A 24,209-nucleotide genomic window follows, 5' to 3' on the forward strand; every position below is an offset into this window, starting at 1 on the left:
CACAAATTAATCGTTTATTATCAATAAACGGTGTATCACATACGCGTAGTGTGTAAGACGTTAGGCGAGTGCTTAAAGTTAAGTTTACGAAAAATTATGAAAAAATACACATTTCTCTCAACATTACGCAACTGCTTAAGATTAGAGATTAAGTCAAGATATAAATTCGTGCGTTAAATTAAAATATTGTTAGCGCAAGAGCATCGATATTTTTTAATTACAACCTTCACAAGATTCAAACAATTTCGAAACATTAAATATTATTGATAAAGATCGTTAGATTGCAATTAGTCAACCCTTTGATATCGTTGCTGGATGTTTAGACAATTTAAAGGTTATATTGAAATATGATTAAAAGACCCCTTTTCACATGTAATGAGCATTAATTTAAAGCAACTATCAGTCGAATATTTGATATAAAGCTCACAATACTGACATAAGTATAAAAGCCGTCTCTTGTTTCGTGTTAGAGTCGAGACAATTGACTCCAATACGTCAAAATCCGTTACGTTTTTGACATTCGGGAGTCGTACTTATCAGTCTCCATATTACTCCGACAAGCGAACAGTTTTTTTGAATATGTCAACGTGAGGCGGTTACAATATTAGTACGTTGAATTGGAATAATAGCTGATTTATTTCATATATACCGGCAAGCATCTTGAACAAATGTCCTTGTCCATGCGCAGAAGCGATTTTTAGGTATCACTGGGCGGGGGGTGGTGCGCGGCGGCGGGAGAGTGACGTGATTGGTAAATCAGTTGACGTTTGTGACCCGCGCTGCGCAAACTTTCCCCCACTCCCTTGTTTAATGTCCAAGATGTTTGCCGGTATCTGTACTAGTTCGTAGATAAGACGGCTTAATAAGAATTTATGTAATTACCGCCTGCCAAGTAGTGGTTGGCCTGTAGTGTAGTAGTCTTGAAAGCGATCAGTGTTCAGTACAACAAACACTCTTTTAAAACTTACATACAATATTAATAGTATTATTATCAAGGGTTTGCAAAAACTAATGAAAAATGGCAACACAAAGCGTAGGAGACGCCGCCACTAAACCGTGCTTGACAGCCTTTACCATCAATTATATAAATAAATTTGTAATTATATGGAAGTGAATAAAACAACCAATATTGCTTGATCTTGGTATACAGTTCATAGCATAATTTCAACTTTAAGGCAATGACTTATTATCTAAATCACAGCAATTACGATATAGACAAAGGCAAATATAATAAATGTATAAAAACCAAAATAAAATTACAGACATCCAAATAGTTTTGCGCCTACGTTCGATTTTCAAACAGCAATTAGTAAGTTCGTTGAAGCAACTTTTTGGTTGTAATATTTTTAGTTTTGACAATGACATTACACGTCAATTGCAGCACTTAGACAGTGACAAATACAATTATACGCAAAATGTTAAATGTGTTTTATTTAATTTCACTAGACAAAAAGAAACACCATCAACAGATTACAAATCGTATTTTTCTGATTGTACGGTATTATGAACTTGTGAAACTAGTTGGTGAATTTTATCAATAGAAAATTCATTTAAAAACTTCAGCGACACAGCCCTTGAAGTCTAATTTGTTAACAATGTCTCTTACATACACCAAACGCGATATAAAAAATGCAACATAAGTTTACTTAACATAAATTAATACAATTAAAATGGCAATAAAATAGATAACATACAAAATTCACAACAATTCGGAATAAAAAATTCGAATAACCACAACCAATATTAAACAATTTCAACTCGCCTAGAATACGAAGACATAGAGAATGTACTTGGCTATACGCAAGAAAAATGTTATATACATCTCTTTCTTTTAATTAACGTTAGAAAGGGACAACACGATGTAATCCATTACAAGAACCACCCAGTTCATTCTCCACATACAATATTCATGCTGGAATTAGCTCTAAAAAGGCAATATTACAAATATTCATACAAATACATAACATTAAAGTGTAAATTCCGTAAGTATATTCCTTTACATTTGTTATTTCCAATTGTCACTGGTCACTTTGGTGATAGAACTAATAGATTGTGTTCTAAAATAATAATTATACATAGCGCGAACAAAATCCTATATATTTTTGAAATCGACCCTAAAACCAATACATAAAGGGAAATATTAATATTTACTAGCAGTTTTTTCATATGATAGGGGCAAACGAAAGCAGTCACGTCAGCCTATGGACATCTTTTGATCTGTGCCAGTCTTTGAGGAAGGAGTAAGCTCTCCTCTTATACTGGACCTCTACCGGAGCCGATTCCACAGATTGCAAACATTATTTTACAGATATGAAAAACTAAAAAGTATGTTCAATTACATCATAACGTTCTATCTTTATAATAAAACCAGCAACACATTCCCTACTACATGTTCTACGCGTATGAACGTTACCTAATATAAAAATACCTACGATATTGAACTGGATTAAGACTATGAGTTAAATCATATGAAATTACTGTGCGCCTCACTTATGAGAATAACATTTGACACGAAATTTTGAGTTTTCACGCGTGTACGTAAAAAAAATTTAGCAAATAGCGCATCTTTTAATACTGGACAACTTACCATTCCCTATTGGAGGTTAAAGTAGTTTACCCAGTAATTTTTCTTCTAGTCTGGTCAAATTACAGTTTTGAGGAACATCATTTTAATAGCAACGCAATATAGACCTATTCTATTTTGCATAAGGTTCATTTTGTTTTGTTGTAAGACCTCAACATAAGTTAAAGCGCACGTGACTTCATATAAAGCTACAAGTATTTTGGCTTAAATATTGGCTAGCGATTAAAATTATACATATTTCATCAACATTCTACACTCGAGTTTATATCATACATATGGAAAATTATACGGGTTGGTAACTATTTTTTTAAATTAATGTCAAAGCATAAACAATACCTTAAAAATTGATTAATGAGGTTTATAGGTTTTGTTTGGTATAAAATTTCCTGGCTGAAAAAAAATGTATAGAATTTTTGACACGTTCTTTTTTTAAACAGTTCGATAGAATTCAAATAAGGAATGGAATGATTGTAATGGTCTTTTCTAAACTAAACAAAATTACACCGCCCCAATGGCACACAGCAGTTATATTACAAATTATTAATATGAAAATATATCTTCGTTACACAGAACTAAATGCTTCATTTGAGCAACTGACAACTATGGGAAGCGGTTTACCCGTTCTGTCTTTTGTATTCATAAGAGATGCAGCATAGTATATTAGAAAAATAAAATGCCATAAAAACTATTCGGAAATTCACAAACACAAAAAAAACTAAAAATTGTGCAGATAACAATTAAAAAGCAAATATAAATTAAAAAGAATATTACAGCAATAACAAAATAATAATAACGCTAAACTTGCAACACTTGTGTGAGCAAAGAGTATAGAGCATATTTTATGTATAAGTCCCCTTTTAGTAATACGCAGGTGAATTTGTTCGACTGAAAATTTACATTAAAACTTCAGAAACAATATTTCTTAAATTGAGATAAAAACTCCTTTTTAAACATTATTCGAATGGTAAAAATATTAATTATTAAGTATTATACAATTTAATATCATAATAATAATGAAATTGTATTCCTCTAACTTGAATACTCGATGAAAACCGATATTGACATATTGACAAACGTAACTGGAGATACCTATTAAAATACAGGCCTTAAAAATGTTGTTATTTTTTTTTAAACACATATTTGATAACTTAAATACATTCATAAAAACATAATACGTAGATTCGTCTTAATTTTCTTCAGGAATCATTAAACAATTTATTTAAAGCAAATTAATTCCCAATAATCATTCAAATTATCTACAAATTCATTTAATTCTCATATAAGTTTCATTAATTGTGCGTAATTCATTATAATCATACTGAATAAAAATATTGTCGTGTCCCTTTAATTTACGCGATATATATTGTTAAAGCGAGATGCATGTTTCTAACATCGACCACGATATAAATATTTCGGATATAGCCAAAAGGATGAAGAATTCAGAGAAAATTTCTAAGACCTATTAAGGAATTTAATGGCATCCTTTTGGACGGGATCACAATATAACCCGACTGAATAGAAAAGGTGTACAACGAAAGCATCTACAACATTAAAAGCGACTTCTTCATTCAGCCGTATTACATCTTAGGAGCTATTCTATTAACTACATTGAATTGGTATGGCCATACATGTGGCTGCTTGAACTACGAAACCCCTGACTAGACCAGTTTAAATTAAACTTTATACTACAATAATAATCAAATGTCAAAACAATTATTGCAATTAATGGAATTGATGGGCATTTGAGCGACATTAATAAAATTTACAACAAAATTCATTCATCTTACGCAACCTTATTGATCCGACGCTTCTGAAATCGCCTTACGATCCTTGTATAAAATAGTACCTGAAATATTTTTTTCAAAAACATTTACGAACGGTCTTGTTCATACGTACTATAAGCCTTACTTAATTAAACATTATTCTGTTAATTGTCATGCAACACGAGTTAAGTATTAAATGGGCAAAGATATTTCCATTTGTGGCAAGTATCACGTTGCAAATACATAAATGAGACAAAAAAAATGGTTGTTTCTAAAGTCGGTTCACGGACGATAGATTAACGTGACAACGTCTAACAAAACATTGATGAAGATTGCATACTTTTATGAATAAAATTGAATATTTTTATAGAAATATCACTATTTTGTATGGATACATAGAGTGAATCCTCGGACGCATATGCCAATCGAGTGAAAGAGAGATAGATGGCGCAAGCGTACAATGAGCGTAACGGGACAATGTGATGACAAGATTTATTAGACGTTGTCACGTCAAAATGACTTAAGTAATTGATGTTTATAGTATGTATTATTATAGTGTGAGCATATCGTACGCACAACGGACCAACCTCGAGTCTAATTGCGGAGAAAGGAGTCCTTCAACCCTAACCCTAACCCTAGTGTGAGCATAACAATATTCTGAGGAATCTATATTCTTTTAACTATACATATTCAGCAGGAGTTCAAACCTCTTTCACAGGTTTTGTGGGTGACATAGTATGCGCTCAGTTAAGAGACCGTGGGTTCCCAGTGCTATAATGATAGCTATGGTATAAAATACACAAATCTTAATGAAACGGACACTGGTTGATCCCGCACACGAAATTTGAAACCTGTAAATCTCTAGGTAATTATAAGCTCCTGGTACCTGTATAACAATCACTGTATTCATACGCCAAGCTCGCCGTATTGCACGGACCATTTCTCGTACGCGACAAGACTGTGCGGCGAAACCGACGGCCGAATTCGCTTCAACGCATCCATAAAGTCCTGGTACATTATATTACGAACGAGCGAGAGATCCAGGCATTTAACTTCTTCTGGATCTAGTTCTGTAATTTTTTATTAAATTAATTAATTATAACGCAGTATGTGGGTTAGGTTAGTTGTCTGATGTCTCAAATTATATGGGTACGTCCTTTGATATTTACGTACAGTGTGACCAGTTCATTTATTAATGCATAGTTAGTTGTTAGAGGGGGACAGAACGCATACTGCGTATTCACATCTCTCTGACGAGATCGGTGACGTAGCGTAAGCGCGGCCGGTGCAGCCGGTACGCGTTAGAGCGAGACAGACTATATAGACCTGTTAGCCTGAGTGAGTAAGTGATTGAATTAATATGAAAGAAAAAAAAATACTGCATATTTAAAAAATAAATAAATAATTATAATTGCATAATTACCGCGGCAGTCCCCGAGTGCCACACGTTTTTTTTTTCTTTTAAGAAATAATAACAAAAGAAAGCATATATGTTCCAAACAGATTTGTTAGTATGTTCTCCCTTGAATCATTACTGCTTATACAAAATCGTACTATCATATTGCATTACCTCTAATCGGTCCCAGCGCAGCATCCCTACATAGGGCAGTAAGATCGCTGCCTGAATATCCATCTGTTAGTGCAGAGAGTCTCGCCAGTTCATCCTCACTGATAGAAGCGGCCGCTGACCCACGGGAAAGCACGCGACGCAACAGAGCACCACGCGTACGTGAATCCGGCAACGTAACGTACACGCGTTTGGGGAATCGTCTGTAAGTTCAAGTTTAAAGGTATATTACTATTAGACAATATAGACTTAGATACTAAGATATAGCTATTGCTTTAGATGTTTTTCCATATAAAAAAATAAATAAAAATGTGTTTATACATTAAAATGTGTAAAATTTCGGAACCCTTTTAAGTAATAAATACCTGTGTCAGAGTTCCCAGCTCTTTCATAACAAACTTAATTCGATTCGAGAACATTTGTGTGTTAGTGTGTTCATGAGTGAGTGTGTGGGTGCATGCGAGTGAAGTAGTGAGTGTAATGTGTGACATGTATGTTCTAAGAAGCATCACCAACTCTGCGTAAGGTGTGTTCATAAGCCAGTCCTTTAAGAGTTTTTTAAATTGCGGACGGTGATCGGCTTGATATTAAACAGCCTACATCTTGCGTCTGGCGAAGTCAGTCCTTACTGTATATGACCGAAGACGACATCGCTATATACACTTATTATTTATATATTTGTAATGCCAAATCATTAAAAAAATTGGGATATTAAAAACGAATTCCCAGACCTTCCGAATAAAAAAAAATTGTCAATCGGTCAGTTCTGAAAGGGTTAGTAGAAGGTAGTGTGATTACAAACACTGGGACACAAGAATGTTATCGTCCAGTAGTCGTTTATAATTTTAAACAAATCACTAGGTACTATTATGTCATAGTAATAAGAAACACAATACCTCAAAGCAGCTTCATCCAACTCTTGAGGGCGATTAGTGGCGGCCATAACAATAAGTCTGTCTGCCCCCGCAGCGGGTAACCCATCAAACTCCACCAAGAACTCGGTTTTAAGTCTTCGTGACGCCTCATGCTCGCCCGTTGACCGCTCGCATAACAAGGAGTCCACTTCATCCACGAATATTATTGACGGCTACAACAAATAAGTTCCATGGCATAATCAATTCAACGTGACTCATCCCTGAGGTCGTAGGTTCGATCCTCGGCTGTGCACCAATAGACTTTCTGTCTATTGTGCATTTCAGTGGATTGCACGGTGAAGGAAAACATCTTGAAGAAACCGGCATGCCATACAGCTAAAAAGTCGACGGTGTGTGTTGGGCACATAAGGTTGATCACCTACTTGTCTAGAAAAAATCACGGAACAGAAACAGAAATCTGAGGCCAATAGCAAGGGTTTTAGCGCGAGTGGTTTATTTTCAATTAAATATAAATTCCCAATACAACTTTGAATGTCTTTCTTTAAAAAAACAAATATATACTATGGTATAAATAGATTTTTATACCATATTCTTGCAAATAAATGATTATTATTATTATTATTATAAACCATTTATATTATTCAAACTAGTGAACGGACAATAACTGACCTGCAGCTCCCTTGCGACTTGAAAGAGCGCTCGCACCATCTTCTCACCGTCACCAACGTACTTGCTTGTAAGAGTGGCGGCAGATATTGAGAAGAACGTCGCTGAACACTCCGCCGCTACGCACCTTGCTAATAAGGTCTTACCTGAAACATTGAGGCACTTTTAAGAATTCAGTTGCATTTATTGAATCGTGATTTCTTAAAGAAAGATATGAAGCCACCACTGTGTTTCGTTATATAACATGGGGCAAACGGGCAGGAGGCTCACGTGATGTTATTAGTGATACCGCCCATAGACCCACATTGAGGAGGGCTCGCAAGTGCGGTGCCAGTTTGCAAGAATTTGTACGCTCTTCCCTTGAAGGACCCTAAGTCGAATTGGTTCGGAAATACTTCAGTGGGCAGCTGGTTCCACATAGTGGTGAAAAAATTGGCTTAAAAAAACGCTCAGTTGTGGAAGGTTGGACGTCGAGGTAATACGGATGGAATTTCGTAATCTGCCTCGACATCTGATGAAACTCAGCTGTAGGTATTTATCCGAACTACTCCCATAATTGCGGCTTATTGATGTATTTTGTTGATTTATTTATTTTTTTATAATAAATTTCTTAATCTCACATTTAAGGAGACTCGCGAGAGGACTGGCGTAGCCACTTATCCAATAATATTCATTATATCTATTTTTGGCTGTTGTTAAATGTGTAATTATATTTGTGCCAATGAGATTTGAATTGTTTTGAAAAGTACGTATTACCAGTTGGGTGGTTTAGTCTATTGCTACCTTTAAGTGCAATTTTACAATTTAATATATATATTAATAGTTGGTTTAAAAATATATGTTGAAGAAACAAATGAATCTCACCATGCTTCTTGCTTCATTACGAAGTACGTGGCGAGTACTTTTAATGTATTCATTTTAAAATAAAAATATTTTACCATTTCCTGGCGGTCCGAATAGTAACAGCCCTTTAGCAGGAGACCGCAAACCCGTAAACAATTCTGGTCTTAATGAGGGTAGCACCACCATTTCTTGTAACGCTTGCTTTGCTGCCTGAAAGTTACAAAAAAAAACATGTGTGTGCAATGCGCTGAAAAGATGAAAAAATTACACTAACAATAGAAAAAGGAATTTAATACATTGACAGTTTTACTATAATGCATTATCTAGTTAAATGAAGTTTATTTAAATATCACATAACGCGCCAAAAGAAGTATAACTTCAAAATATATTTTACAGAAACTCGAGTATAAGAAAACATTTTCACTTAAAAACGCGTTTATAATACTTGTTATAATTATCCCACGTTACATATCCCACAAACAAATTTTCTATTATACATCAATAACAAGATTTGTGATAAATAAACGCGTTCAAAGGGTATTTTAATATTCGCACATAAAAGCTATATTAAAAAATCTAAAGAATAAGGATTGAATAATTGGACAACCTGGTATAGGTTGGCTCCATAAATTAAAGGTAGACGTTATATGTATGTAAAGCAGAAGAGGTGGCAGAAAGTGGAACTAAATTTAAATTAACAGTCAACAGGCTAGGCAAGTAATAAAACATCATCGATCCAAGTAATTTGCCTAGCTGTTTAATCAGCTGAATATCTTTCAGGCCGCTAGTTAAACGGCGCTGTTGAGTTAAGAGGATAGGCTGTTGATTGAACTGCTAATAAACTAGTTGGCTGCGACGTGTATAGTATCACCTACATGCTTAATATTTTTTTAAATATGCCTTTATTTTATGTGCTTTTCTTTTGTTTTTTTTTATTCACTATTATTCCTCTGAAGTAGTTAGCGGCTAAGTAAAGTCGAATTGTGGAGTGGACTATCAGGCCAAACCTAGTGGTGTTTTTGTACTTAGTTTATTTATAAAATTAAAAGTAAAACGGATCGTTAACTTCAACATATTGTAAAACTAGGTACACTTTCTACTTATCTATACTAAAAAAACTTACATCCTGCCCAGCGATATCCTCCCAGTGTATCTTAGGTCCACCTTCAACAATTTCGTCCAGTATAAGTTGAACCAGCTTGGGATCGACACCTCGTACTGAAAGCGTCGACTGCGGGGTTCTACTTCTAGTAGGCGTGCCTCGCTGCGAGCCGCCACTTACTGCTCTTCTTACTGGTGAACCGTTTGCCGGTACCTGATACGCGCCCTGATCGTGAGCGAATGGTATGATCGGTTAATGAATGATGATGCATGATATGAACAGGTCAGTAAAGACTTCATGAAATGTGTCGATGTTTATTGGTAATACAAATAAAACTTAATTTAAATGGACCTAGATGTGCTGGCCTTGTGGCTTCAGCGTGCGACTCTCATTCTTGAGGTCGTAGGTTCGATCCCCGACTGTACACATGGCCTTCCTTTCTATGTGCGCATTTAACATTCGCTCGAACGGTGAAGGAAAACATCGTGACGAAACCGGCTTGCCTTAGACCCAAAAAGTCGACGGCGAGTGTCAGGCACAGGATGCTGATCACCTACATGCTTATTAGATTGACATATCATGAAACAGATTCATAAATCTGAGGCCCAGACCTAAAAAGATGTAGCGCCACTGAGTAATTTATTTTTAGATGTGAGTTATTATATGATAATGTAAGTGAAACATTGTTAAGTTGACAATACTGTTACGTCATTATAATTCAATAGTCTTGAATATGTAAAAATTAAAAGCATATAATTTTTGTGAATAAATAAAATGAGGGATAGACAATAACAATTTTACTGTCCAGATGCGACGCCGGTTTGAATCAGTGATGCCAACTCCTACAGAATATTCCCCGTAGAATCATCTTCAAATATCGATAAAAAAACCTAGTGTTTGTTCGATTGTATCGATTTGAGAGGTATTTTCAAAGATGCATCACAAATCCATTCAAGTGGTGTAAAATTTATTTCACTAATGTTATTGGAGTTATTATTTTGTTTAGTTTGTTGGTTGAGTTCTACGCTTAATATAAATTGTATAAATAAGTGCGTTTAAAAATCTTGCACCCCCTTAAAGCAACTAAATGTACAATCTGAAAACCCCCAGGACAACTTGGTTCCCCCTAAATTGGGGGGAAACCCCCAAGTTGGCATCACTGGTTATTCTCGCGGAAAGAGTTCCGCACAGACTATACTAATAATTTTTTCTTGTTAAAAGTCGCAATATTTTTCGACACAGTCCGGGATTTGAAACGCGTACCTCATAATCAGTAATCTGCAGTCCAACATGTTACTAAACTGTGCCACGCGGGCAATGCAATTGATTAATCAAATATATACTTCATTAGATAATTGTTTGTCAACATCTTGTAAATCATTACAAGGTTTTAGAAATATGACTGCACTGATAATCTATATTGACTGTATGTTTTACATAAATAAAATGAATCAGTGGCGCTACAACCTGTAGGTCTTGGCCTTGGCAGTGCCTGACACACTCCGTCGACTTTTCGCACATAGAAAGAAAGTCCATTGGTGCACAGCCGGGGATCGAACCTACGACCTCAGGTATGAGAGTCGCACGCTGAAGCCACTAGACCAACACGGTTCACTATGTTTTACATGCTAAGTGAAAACTTTTTCACTAAGTCATAAAACTAGTTTTACAAGTTAGCAGAACCTTCTTTTGTGGAAATACGAAAGTAGTTTACGGAAAGCTCGTTAAGTTTTCCCGGAAATTAAGTCCAGGCGGTTCCATAAAAGCTTGTTGGGCGGGTATTTGACGTTTTTATTTCTCATTACGTTCTCAAAGGAAAATTGGAATATCATTTATTGATTTTATAGGGCTGAATTGTATCCGCAAGATGTCAAGTACAGTAAACATCTGGCAACTATAAAAAACTAGATCTATTACAGTGAAACCCTTATAAGGTTCACATACCAGTTGGAGGCTGCGTTTTGCCATATCAAGTTAATTCTTATATAAATATATTTAATCTTTATTGTTAACTAACTGCCCCTGCGAACTTCGTACCGCCTTTGTAAGTTTTTTGACTAAGGGTAGGCCTTTTAGTAGCTACATACCAACATAACGAAACATTTTGTTATGCTATCCCATAGGGACTGTTTACTGTTCCGGAATTAAATCCTAAGTACCTACTAAAAAAACTAAATTTTTCATTTATTTTTCTAATTTAAAAAAATACTCGAATTCGTGGTTGGTTGCGTTGTTGTATCGACTTCTCGGAGATACATACAACGAACAGTTTTTAACTTCATAAAAATAAAAACTAATATGTCAAAGACCACGCCTAATTTTTATATACATTCATGTTTTTTTGTCTGTTGAACTCCGTGGATTCGAGAATAGTTTAGATTTACCTTTTTTTTTTGTATTTAAGATGAGTCAGGACTACATATATCGGGTCCGCTAGTCATATACTTCACCGATAAAATGTTATGTATAATATACTTACAGATAATTGTCGTTTGACAGCTGGCGGTGTGGATGCCGGCTTCATTGGATATCTACTGTAGCCACCGTTCGAGCTATTCGGCTGCGATGATGACCTGCCCATCGATCGAGGTAGAGTTTGGGACTTCATCAGGGGCCCGCCCATTCCACTCTGTGTCCTTCTGCTGGCTGTTGTTAGCTTACGACCGGCAACTAAAAATAATATATATCAATGAATTGACAGGGGTTAATATTTTATTAACCTACGCCATTTAACGTGATGCGCTATATTGGACGGGGATAGTATCTGAAGAGTTTCATTTGCACGAAATTACGTGTATCAGTTTCATCTCATAGGTCGTGTCTTCGAATCACGGCTGTGCACCAATGGGTCTTTATAAATCCCAATAAGCACATGCTACTACAGTGAAGGCAAACCTTGAGGAAAGCGGCGTCTCTCAAACCCGATGACATGTGTCAGACACAGTAGGCTGACACCTACGTGTCTATAGAAATAAAAGCGATCGAATAAACGGACGCAATCTTAAGCTAAGACCCAGATGATGTAGCGCCACTTATTATAAATATTGGATTATGAAGATACACAAGATAATAAAAGAATAGCTTAAACAGCTCGTGTATGTGGATTTCAATTTGCAGTATAGATTGTGAGACACTAATTAGTATTCAACAACATTCATACCAATACTATTTACTTTCCCTACATCCATTGTATGCTTATTTAAACTTTATAATATTCTGGTTTAAAAGTAAATTATTATGACTTGGAATAATGCCACCAATACATGTATCCTGCCTTTTTTTTAAATAACGGGGGGCAGGGGGCTCACCTCATGTTCAGTCATAGCTCCGAACATTGCCAGAAGGCTCGCAAGTGCCAGTCTTTTCAAAATTGATACGCTCTTTTCTTGAAGGAACCTTAGTCGAATCGGTTCGGAAATACTTCAATGGGCTGCTGGTTCCACATACAAGTGGTGCGCGGAAAAAACTGCCTTAAAAAACGCTGTTGTGGAATGACGTACGTCAAGGTAATGCAGGTCCTGCATGGTTCGATGACCAAATAGACTAAAAAAATGCCTGCGTACAAAGTACACGTCATGTCAGAAGTGAAACTTCTTTGTAACTTAATTATTACTAAGGTAAAAGCCCCAATAGATGATCATGTACCAATATATGATCACTCTATGTATAGCTATATTCACACTGTTTAGTTGTTTACACACTGTATACGTGCTAATGATAACATAAATAAATAAAAAATCTGCGTTTACTGCACGAGACGTTATGCGACAGAATTGCCTAAAGTTCTAATATGTAACTACTAAACGAATACATCAACCAATAGCGTATATTTTTTCTCGATCTCCCGTACTCTCAACTCTCGGTCCATGGCTATTTGCTTTATACTACGTTCGCCCTTTCTCACTCTCTCTCAATTGGTCTCAATCGCTCTCTCCCGTTTCTTCGACAAAAACGCTGCACATCTTCGTGACGCTAATATTATTATTATTGCGTTTCAACCGTAAAAATTTTACACTCATGCGCCTAAAGAAGTTTCACTTAAAAAATATAATAATCTCCGATTTTAAAAGGCACTTTTATTCTGTTACGACTTAGAATGCTTTCTACAGCCTCAATTTACGATGTCAACATCTCTCTGATATTCTGCTGTATTACAAAATCGCTCGCATTTGCCATAATATTGAATGTAGTCGGATTTCGAAATAAGTAATTTAAAATTGAAAAAGGCAACAAATCTACCAACGAGATACAATAGAGGTATCGGTTCCACGCTTTAATTCTCGAGTCAAATTGATTAATTTTCAATAAATGTTTTGTTTGATTAAAAATAACTGTTTCTGTCAACTTAAATAAAAAAATTATAAGATCACTTAATAATCAGATTCATGTTCCATATCGAAACTATTAAAACAGAAGGCCGTCCCATAACCCTCCAACTTTACAAAACATATTAAATATATAGACATATAGACGCGTAACATTGCAAAGAGGAGATCAAGCTTCTATGACAACCGGAAACCATTTCGCCAGAAGTTAACGCCACGTATACTACAAAGCCACAGGCGGAGCGATGAGCCAACTACAAGTCCCAAGAACATTTTGGACCACCTATACAGCGTAGGTGTACTAATTGTCTCGTACCAAACCAGACTTTCGTACGATTACAAAACTGGGTCGTCAATTTATCGACATACTTATTAAATTTTATCAACACAAAGATAGAGAGAGTGACTATAAACGGTAAACTGTAGGTGTATCGTGAATAAAACGTAATCTTATACAATGAGTAGTTGGGTACCGATAGTAGAACGGTTGCTTGGGGATCTGTTTTGATTTCCGGTTGGACAGCAAATTATAATCTGTACTTCTCAGACCGTGTAGATCCGACTGGACAATCCTCTTATATGACTAGTGAAAATTTTGTTGCAATTGTACTGCCGTATATAGGACACTATCACGAAGTATGTGACGACACTAAAATAGATCAATAATTCGCGCAATGACTAGTCCGTCGAATGCCCAAACTCTGAGGGTCCTTTAGAAAGGCTTGCCAGAGGTCATATTTAATTAAATTTTTTCACAACAGTGATGTAGTGTCACCTAAGTCTGTGTCTAAGTGACACGGATTTAATATCGTTTTTGTCACCACATATATTATATAATATTTTAAGAATGATAACATTAAATCCATCAGTCCAATAAAAACAATAAAAACCACCTACTTGTTAAAATAACTTTAAGTTGAATAGAAAAACGAGTGCCAATCAAAGATACAAGACGTAGAATATTTAAAAATAAATTTTAAATATCTATGTTCTTGCAGAAACCAAATAAATCTAGAACGTGAAATAGGTACCTACCATCTTTTTAATCATATTTCAAATTTACAAGGGGTAGAAGTAGTAGATAGTAAGTAAAACCTCACTAAGCCTCAGGCTATAATATAACCCTTCTGAAAGAAACTCTTCAATAATAAGGCTCTGTCTGAGTACTTTGATCTACCCCTAGACACAAAGGAATGTACTAGAGTCTGATATAAAACGGTAGTAGTAGGTATTTCGCTTGTAAATAAACCTATATGAAAATTAATAAGTGTAATGTCCACACAAGGTTTCACAGTTATTTTTCATTTAGGTTATTGTACTGTCTTGGTACAGTGTAATAATACACTTATAATAATCATATGAGAATGACTGATTAATCATCACGTCTTCCCACGAATTGAATAGATACAACGGTTTTTGTATAAATCTTTACTTAATTTAACTTACTTGTAACAAAATGTTGCAAATTATATCTCTGTTATATAAAATTAAACAAATAAGGACTTGAAGATAAAAAACCTTTAAAACCGTACAATATTTATATTAAAAAAGAAACATGAAAAGAGGCTTTCACGTCGCCCGCAATGAGTGCCTACTCCATTTCAAGGGAATGAGGCCGCGAGCTCAACATTCTTTGTTGGGCCTTTTTCAGAGATATTAGACGCTTTGTGTTACGTCATTCAAAGTATTCGTTTGTTCTCGCTTGTTTTGTCAATTTAATAAGAATTTAGTTTATATGAAAACAATGTTTTTCTATATATAAATTGTGGACACTATTAGGCTAATGAACGAAGTTAATGCGCGTGGTAATTTCCTGGGCCTAGGTAAAATGCCTAGAGCAAGACCTACACCATACTACCGAGACTTTTTTAATAATTTTAGAGTATAATACATTGACTAAAAGATTTTTTAGTTAGTAATCTGGCTTTGTAGAAACAAAAAAACCTTCAAACTTTACTAACATTAAAATAGATTTACAATATACATAACTACTTATAAATTTAACTGTAAAGCTCTCACTCGTCGTGGTTTAATTTAAACTGAAGCTTAATTGGTGTCTAAAACTTCTCAGAATATTTAATAATTTATCATGGTTTGACGCAATGCAGTTAGCAAAAAGATAAAACGATCAACGAATCTTGTGTGGTTAGTGAATAAATAAATTCTAGACACCACGAAACTGTTAATTGAAATTATCTTACATCAACTAAATTTTTTTATAGAAAATTAAGTAAGCATAATAATAATATAGACAAGATTGTGATTCATAATATAGTAGCTTTCTTTTCTTGTAAGATTTAAGGTTAGAAAATATTGAACAAAAGATATATTATATCTAAAAGCCTAAAAATATGTTTCTAAGCTTATAACTATTGCGGTGGACAAATTCGGGTGCTTTATTTATTAATTCCTTGTTCTCTGAGATTGTATGGAGAGAAAAATTGGCGAATACAAAAAATATTGAAAATTTAGTTTTTTTAGATTTTTATTCCGGAAAATCGAACAGTCTCTATGGGGTAATATAGCTTAATGTTCCATATGTTGGTATGTAGGTACTAAAACGGTAGACTAAGCAAAAAATATATATTAATTCGGGTCGAAGTTGGCGGGGGCGGCTAAGAGAAAAGGCTAGTTGACCGTTTCAAATATCTCATTAAAATTTATAAACAATAAAACGTAAATACTTAATAACAAACAAGAACACAGGACGTCGAATTACACATAAAAGCTCGCTTTTTACAGCTTTGACTATTATCAACTTTCTTTTTTTTATCTTACTAGCTAGACCGGTGTCCCGAGTAGCAGAATAAGTATTTTAAAAAAATAAAGAAGAGACTGTTAGGCGGTACGATGTTCGCCAGGCCAGCTAGTAATAAAATGTAAAAGAAAAAAGAAACTAAAAAATAACACGCTATGTATACCTTAGCTGCGTAAAAATTTAAATATTATGAAATTTCGCAAAAAGGTGTCAGGTTAAGGTCAAAGTATAATTTATGTACACGCGAAAGTGAGAAAAGTAGGTCGTATTTACCTTAAACTTTAAGCTGAAAGATTAAACAAATACCTTGTAAAAAGGCACTGTAATTAAGATCATGTTACAACTGCAAATTAGCCGTTGCTATAATCGAAAATAAAACGGCAAGCCGGTTTTCCTTCACAGTTCGATCGAATGTTAAATACGCACATAGAAAGAAATTCCATTCGTAAACAGCCGGGGATAGAAGCTACGACCTTAAGGATGAGAGTCGCACGCAGAAGCCACTTGGCCAACACTGCTCTAACGGCCGAACCCAATAATCAATCCATTGTGTTCAATCTGAGATCAGACCGTGACAGTCGATCGATTTCCTATCTGCATCCCAAATAACCAAACCCTACGAAGACAATCCATTTTTGGCGAAGGATAAAATGCTTTTTGTCGTTCCATTTTACCGAGTTTTCACTCATATTAAATAATCAATGTAAACCAAATAAAATCGTACAAATAACATTAAAATATACATGCGTGTATGTTTAAAACATAACAAACAGTTTTTTAATTATTTAAAAAACTGGTGTAAGTTAAAATCTGTTAAAATAATTAACTGTTGAAATCGAGCTTTCGTCAACTGTCATTTTCATACAAAGGTCTATCCAGACACCGATACGACCTCCCATGGATAGCTTGTAGCGACAGATGGCCATTACAATCCGTCGATTGGGTATTGGCACACTTATTACAACATTTGGATTAAGATTACTAACTCAGATGGTGGATCATGGATTGAGATAGGTTATTGGGTTCGGGCGTATGTCTAAAAGGTCGTGAAATTAATTTACGCTTATTCTTTTTTATAATGTGTAATGGTTTAATATAGAGACGAAAGACCCGTAACTCCCCAATATCAGACACATTCAGTGTCTGTTTGATCTTTGTCTAATATACCCGAAACAAGTATACTGAAAATCAAACAATAACGATCCGAATAATCTTTACCTCATCAATATAAAAAAATACATTACGTAATAAATAAATTATTTAAAATAGGATTAAACATCTAATACTACTAATAGGATAAAAAGTATCTAATACAAAATATATAAAGTTCAATTTACAAAAGAACACACAAATAATTATTTATTTAACTTAGACAATGAAAATGTCTAGCCATTCTAATCAGACTTAGAGAATTGCAGACCTAGAGGTTCGTTGCACTGTAACAATAATGTAAGCATATTTTATGAAAAAAATACTTTTCCTATTGTTCTTTTATTTAAAATGTTACGTTAAATGCAAAGTAGTTGAAAGTTTTAACCTGTAAATACTAATTAATAATTAGTAGGTAAGTACAATTTCGACGTCGCGACTTCAAGCAAATTAAAAACTGTGTATAAAAATAACTGAAATACGTAAATCTTTAATATAGAATTCAGTTTACTTTTAATAAACGAACCTACACAATAAGTTTTTTTAAATTATATTTGAATAAGAGTTAGGCCGCAATGAGCAAGTATTATATAATTTTTGAATATACTTTGATTTTTGCGACACACCTAAAAATATTTTAATCAATTTAAGTGAACCACACTGCACACGACCTTCATATCAACATAGAATAATATGAGATCGATAAACGTCTGTAGTTCAATGCTGCTTACCTTAGCAATCCATTACATTTGCATACTTCAATTAGACTTAATACAAAAATTACACAAAATTCGAACAAGTAACAAAAATCGTAAAGGATAATTTTTAAATTGGAATCTGAATAAACAGTTTACTAATAATTAAACAATACGTTTAACTGCGAAAAAACACATTTTATACAAAAATATTGCGAGAATGATTAGGAAATAGTAATACATATCATTTATCTCAAAACGACTTATGAATCGTTCGGATGTCTTAAGCTTAATTTAGGACTTAGAAAGCAACATTTAGGCTTTGTTTATTTGAAATCTGAGATCGGAAAATAGCAAATTGCAATCTTCCAAACGTAATTTCACGAAGACAGTCGCCACCAGCTCGTAAATAATAGTCTTGTCTAGGTAATATTAAAATCTGTTAAAGTATTCGCATTAGTAATTTTCCATCCACGAATTGAATTAAATTTAATATTATGTTGAGATTGGCTGTAAGATTTTGACGCCTGTTTAATATTCAAAGCCATTAATTCAAGAACACTTCACATTCTAACTAAGCGTTGCAGATTTAGTTGCTAGAAGTGCCTACCATTAAAGTTTAAGTACAGCCCTTTTAATTTTTGAATAAATAAAAATTACTTTTTCAAATTTCAAATTACATAATATCTTGCCCTAACCGCATATTTGAAAAGCTTTTATGGGGCTTTTGAAAAAACGATTTCGTATTAATAACGGCGAATAAAATGATCCAGTAAGGACCGCATTGCACTAAATTTTTATTAAACGGGTTTTACAACTGTCACGTTCAATACCAGTGTACAAAAAAGCTTTCACTGTTTGACCAAAGTTTGGAGCTCCAAAGTTTGGAGCTGACTCAAAAGCTTAAAAAGCCTATGCTAACATAACAAGGGAATAAAAGGGCCGATTTTAGCACTGAAATAAGAAGTAGACGCGAAGTTTGCTCATATTGCTATTTTAGGTTAAATGACGCATAATAAAATACAATGTTAATGTTGACTAAGGTATTGACTGTAATAGATTTCACTCGTTTTATTTTGTACAAAAGATTTACAGGGAATTCAGTTTAAAGGAAACTTATAAATCAGTATTAATTACTATACAATTAAAAAACATCGATGGAGGATTTCGACGTGAAATTTTGCTTTTTATCGCTAAACTATATATGTACCTATATTTCGTTATCAGACTTATTTTTTCGGTACATAAATGTGATTATTTGGTCTGTTATGAGACTTAGACAATACAAATTTCAATATTTTCCTCCTTTCAAACTCTTATACAAGTATCTCATAATAACTGAAGTGTTTGCGATCGCAGAGTGTTTAAGAACTCTGAGGTCTATTGTTAAAAGAATAATAGAGAAAAAATGAAATGGCTAGACTTTGTTCGAGTCTAGACTGCAGAATAATTTATAAGTAAGAAAATCCTATTTGCGAGATTTATTATAGGTACGAACGGTATCAACTATTTTACTATATTATTATGTCTTACATCCGACTAAACAAATTGTAATATACTGTTTTACGTTATTTATATTAAATAATGAGATTATTGTTACAAAAAATGTGGATTAATTTGAAGTCTTAGAAAGTTCACCCTTACACCCTGATCCTCAAATAATTAAAAAGGCATGTTCGTAAAGAACAAACGCAAAAACTACTGAACTGAAAAAAATCAATTACCCTGATTACAACATATTAGTAGTCCTTTCGGTTTTTTAGTTCAACTCGATTGTTAATAGACTTTTTATATAGATAATGGCAATATGTCAACAGTATGCTGTAAGTGGAACATTAGCTTCGTTTTAATTATAAATAAGCGTGACATTTCCGCGGCTTTATCTATTTTCATTCGCATCACGATCGAAACGTCACGACTGGATTCTGTATCTATTGTGCTTGGGGTATCAAAGAGATAACCGATTTAGTTACGATTTCTTAAATTAAGAAAGGTAATATCAGTATCGATTTCACGGGGAAGCCCCACTTTTGGGGCTTTCTTAGAATTATCCAAATACCACAAAGCCCTTGGAAAATTTAAAAGGAATTGACATGAAGACCTATTGATAAACTCGGGTTGGTTTCGTTTAATTAATATATTATATTAACCATAGTTAAATATTTACTGAATGTTTCGTTCTTATAACAAAATAAACGATTTCATTTCAAATGCAACCAACGTAAATATTGGTGACGATATTATTATGACATTTTGTTTTAATATGCAATATGAAGCCATTGTGAAGCATGGCTCAATGGTAGTAAATTTAGATTTTCCTTTTTTTATATCGATGTTCATAACTGCGCACCAGTATGATTAAATAAATTTGGTTTGATTAATACCAACATCCAATCTATAGTTTAGCTCTCGTAAGACTATATATAAGTATTAAGTATATCAAGACGTATTTTTATGGTTATTCGTCAGGTCTTCAATTTCTCGGAAGGCTTTCAAAATAACTGTGATATATTAATTAAGTTAACACGCATTTAGACAGGTTTATGTACAGAAATTATGAGTTCACAGAACTGTAAAACTATTCGAAGTTTTGGCTTCAGGCCATATGAAACTGATATTTTCACTTTAGTTATTATAAATTAGATCCACTATGCAATTGCAAAATAAATTCGCTGCTATTAAGGTGGGAACTGACCAACGTTACGAGGTGTAATGTAACATGTAATGTAATGTTACATAGCGAAGATTCGTGCAGTCAGTACGTCGTGTTACGGGGAAACACGACGTAACACGAAGTACTGACTGCACGAATGCTCGCTGTGTAACATTACATTACATGTTACATTACACCTCGTAACGTTGGTCAGTTCCCACCTTTAGAACAAGAGATAACGTGCAATAATTAATTACAGATTTTAGTGCAGTGTCTAAAAATTCTGTTTTATTATTATACAAATAAATAAATGTATATTATTAAGCGCAAATAAAATTATTAGCGTTTTGAAAATGGAACTTTGGAAGAATACATTTAAAACCCTTGTTTTATTCTTACCTATCGAAATTGGTTAAACGGATTATCCTGCATTTTCATAAATAGTACAACTATCGTATGATTATAAATGAAGTATATAAGTCTATGTCGCTTATAAGACAACAATAGCGAGCCATCCTTCATGCGACTAGAAAAAGCAAACTTGCTATTTTAGTCTGTCTTACACCGTTAGGACAATGGACTTCCCGTTCGTCCTTTAATCTTGTTAAGTGTCACTTGATATGTCCTTGTTTCATAGAAAGTTTGTAACATAATACATATCGCATATATTTTATTACGCTAGGTGACTACTGACCCATGATACGTACCCATTGTGAAACACGGATAAGCGGAAATGTAAAGTGCAACGCATCATTACTTTCTATGACATCCCCCTAGTAATCATGATACTTATATACAAGTACTAGCCGTTTCGCGCCCGCTTTGCTGGACGAATTAAAATAAATTTTATGTTTCATTATTTTATTTTTTTTCATATTTTTATTATTCTTCTTTTTAACTTCCCGCTAAGAAAATTGAAATATTTCGAAAATCGAGTTTTTAACTGATAGAGTTGACGTTTAGAGGTTCTAGGAAGCCTCCCCGAATGTTTCCGCGGTGAAGTCTGTATGGATAAATTTTCATAAATGTAAAACAGCAATAAAAAAATGAAGGAACGTTGGAATTTAATAAATAAATAGACATAAACCAACTAGGAAAAATTTCGCATCGAATGGTGGTAGTCATGTCGATACGATCAGTGGTTTAGGCGTGATTGAGCCTCAAACGAAGACCATTTTCATTATATATATATAATATAGATAGAAGAAGATAGATGAGCCTCAAACGAAGACCATTTTCATTATATATATATAGATAACTAAACATGTACTGGCGGTTAAATTTGACACAATCAATCGTTTTCGGCAAACATTCACTTATCATAATTATTGTTATTAATAACTTCATTAAGTACACAACTTTTTCAGAGATAAAACTATTATATATTAGATATAAAAATAAACTTTTATTTATTTAATATTAGTGATTCATATGAATGCAGATGAAATTAAAAATGATGCATATAGTATAGATAAGAAGGTTCTCCTGTATATCCTTGTTAAAATACACTTTTTTTTATTTGTTAATACTTACCTTTTAATGTTAGCTACAACCAAATGATGTGGAATATAATATTATTATGAAAATCTCCTATGTTATATGACATGCATGAAATAAAAAATCCAAATATGATTCTCGTTCTCTACAAAAACACTTACTCTGTATCACACAATTGTAATGTGTCACACAGAAAGCATGAAACAATTAGTAAGCACAGTGAACCCACATGCAAACACTGCTCAACAAAATACCAATCAAATAATTGTTTTGTCATCAAGTGTTATATATTTTTCTCATTTTGCAGTAGGTTATGTCAAACGAAGCTAAGTATAGTGTGGTATTCTACCTTCAGTTGGTGGCTTCGTTTGACCACTGTTACTTTCTGTATGCGCTAGCAGTGTCGTCTTCGACTTCTCTAGTGGCCTTCTCGCCTTAAATGGGGACTCCATAGGTTTTTTTTCACTCCTCTCAGGCTCTGTTTCAACCCCCAATTTACTCAGGGCCACAAGGTTGGCTACATTGAAATAATTCCTCTGTTAAACCAGTTTATATTGTGGTGTTTAAAAAACAAAAGAAAAAGCTATCATGCAGTTCACAGCCAATTTCATTTGACACATAACGTAAATTTAGAGCATAAATAATAATAGCTGTGATGTATAAATATAACTTAATATCATACCAAGAAAATGTAACCGGTCTTTCGCCATTCCCAGATTAGTTTTCATTTTTTCATGTAGTCTTTGAGCTCTTTGCCATGCATCTCCACGACCTCCCCAGCAATCCACAGCAATACCACGCTCCAATTCATAGATCCCTTTTTTATATAATTCTATGGCTAGTTCTTTTTGTCCTATAAAATTAAAGCATAAATACTAATTTTGGAATTCTATTCTATAATATGGGAAACAAAATATCTAAAATAAATAAAACTATATTTCTGGATTTTTTTTTAACTAAACTATTTCTAAACATTTCATATTCAAAATAAAAAGTATCAAAGGATTATATGTAGGTACCTTCATTTTCCTCATCTATCTTCAATGCTTTCGATATGTATTCAAAAGCCTTGCGATGATGATGCTTCTGTTTGGCTAGTAATGGATCTCCTGGTCCAACATTATTTGTATACGGCATTTCTTCAGCGTGGACAATTTCTGTCGATATAATCCCGTCTTTAACAACCACTTCCAAATTGCACTCACCACTTTTATGAGGCCTATGGATAAACCGATGTGATGCAGAATACAAATATTTGAAAATTATAAATAACTGATATAAAATGGATCGTAACAGGTTGAAAAGAATAATAATCGGAAAGGAAACCACGTAGAGGTTTCTTTTGTGGACAGAGGGTTGCGATTCATTTCGCAACGCTGATCCTTTTACTACATCTGCATCAACCTTCTTTGATTTTCTATTCGGAGATCTAGTTGTTTTTCGCGGTAATCTGCCACCATTGAAATCATCACCGGAAACCATTAAGAACACAAATGTTTCGGCTGTTTCAACACCAAATAGCCATACAATTTTGAGCAGACGCACGTTTATTATTCTTTAACACAAAACCTAAATACAACGGTACATCGCGACGAGAGCCCACTGCGACTGCTCGGTGCTCCAGCGACCAGTACAGACTGCAGAATTGCAGATGCAGAAAAAAGTTTTAAAAAACTTAATTGAAGCTTCAGCTTTCAAGTTACATCAACTGACACAACATTTCATTAGTATC

At 34.0% G+C, this 24,209-nt stretch overlaps 1 protein-coding gene across 3 annotated transcripts; it reads right to left on the minus strand.

The window, feature by feature from the left end:
- LOC125049918 (spastin) lies at window positions 1–24,108 on the minus strand. Of its 3 annotated transcripts, none has more exons than XM_047649454.1 (11): window positions 23,497–24,108; window positions 23,160–23,330; window positions 22,827–22,994; window positions 11,880–12,070; window positions 9,422–9,613; window positions 8,394–8,508; window positions 7,459–7,601; window positions 6,811–7,001; window positions 5,918–6,117; window positions 5,234–5,417; window positions 1–4,430 (listed from the first exon to the last, which is right to left on the minus strand). In XM_047649454.1, exons 1-10 carry the CDS (start codon window positions 23,957–23,959, stop codon window positions 5,254–5,256), a joined length of 1,998 nt encoding a protein of 665 aa, XP_047505410.1. In that variant the 5' UTR covers window positions 23,960–24,108; the 3' UTR covers window positions 1–4,430; window positions 5,234–5,253. The 3 variants fall into 3 exon arrangements, with proteins under 3 accessions (XP_047505410.1, XP_047505403.1, XP_047505420.1); XM_047649447.1 differs by having other exon boundaries at window positions 9,422–9,625; XM_047649464.1 differs by lacking the exon at window positions 22,827–22,994 and having other exon boundaries at window positions 9,422–9,625.
- Between the last annotated feature and the right edge of the window lie 101 nt (window positions 24,109–24,209).

This window comes from Pieris napi, chromosome 1 (genome assembly GCF_905475465.1).
Source record: "Pieris napi chromosome 1, ilPieNapi1.2, whole genome shotgun sequence".
Classification (NCBI taxonomy): domain Eukaryota; kingdom Metazoa; phylum Arthropoda; class Insecta; order Lepidoptera; family Pieridae; genus Pieris; species Pieris napi.

Bases quoted from the DNA above. Each gene is read 5' to 3' on its own strand.
- LOC125049918 (XM_047649447.1), bottom strand. From the start codon at position 23,959: ATGGTTTCCGGTGATGATTTCAATGGTGGCAGATTACCGCGAAAAACA. The intron at 8,509-9,421 runs GTAAGTTTTTTT...TGTAACTTTCAG, and splicing joins AGGATATCGCTGGGCAGGAT to GCAGCAAAGCAAGCGTTACA. The intron at 7,002-7,458 runs GTCAGTTATTGT...TATTTGTTGTAG, and splicing joins AAGTCGCAAGGGAGCTGCAG to CCGTCAATAATATTCGTGGA.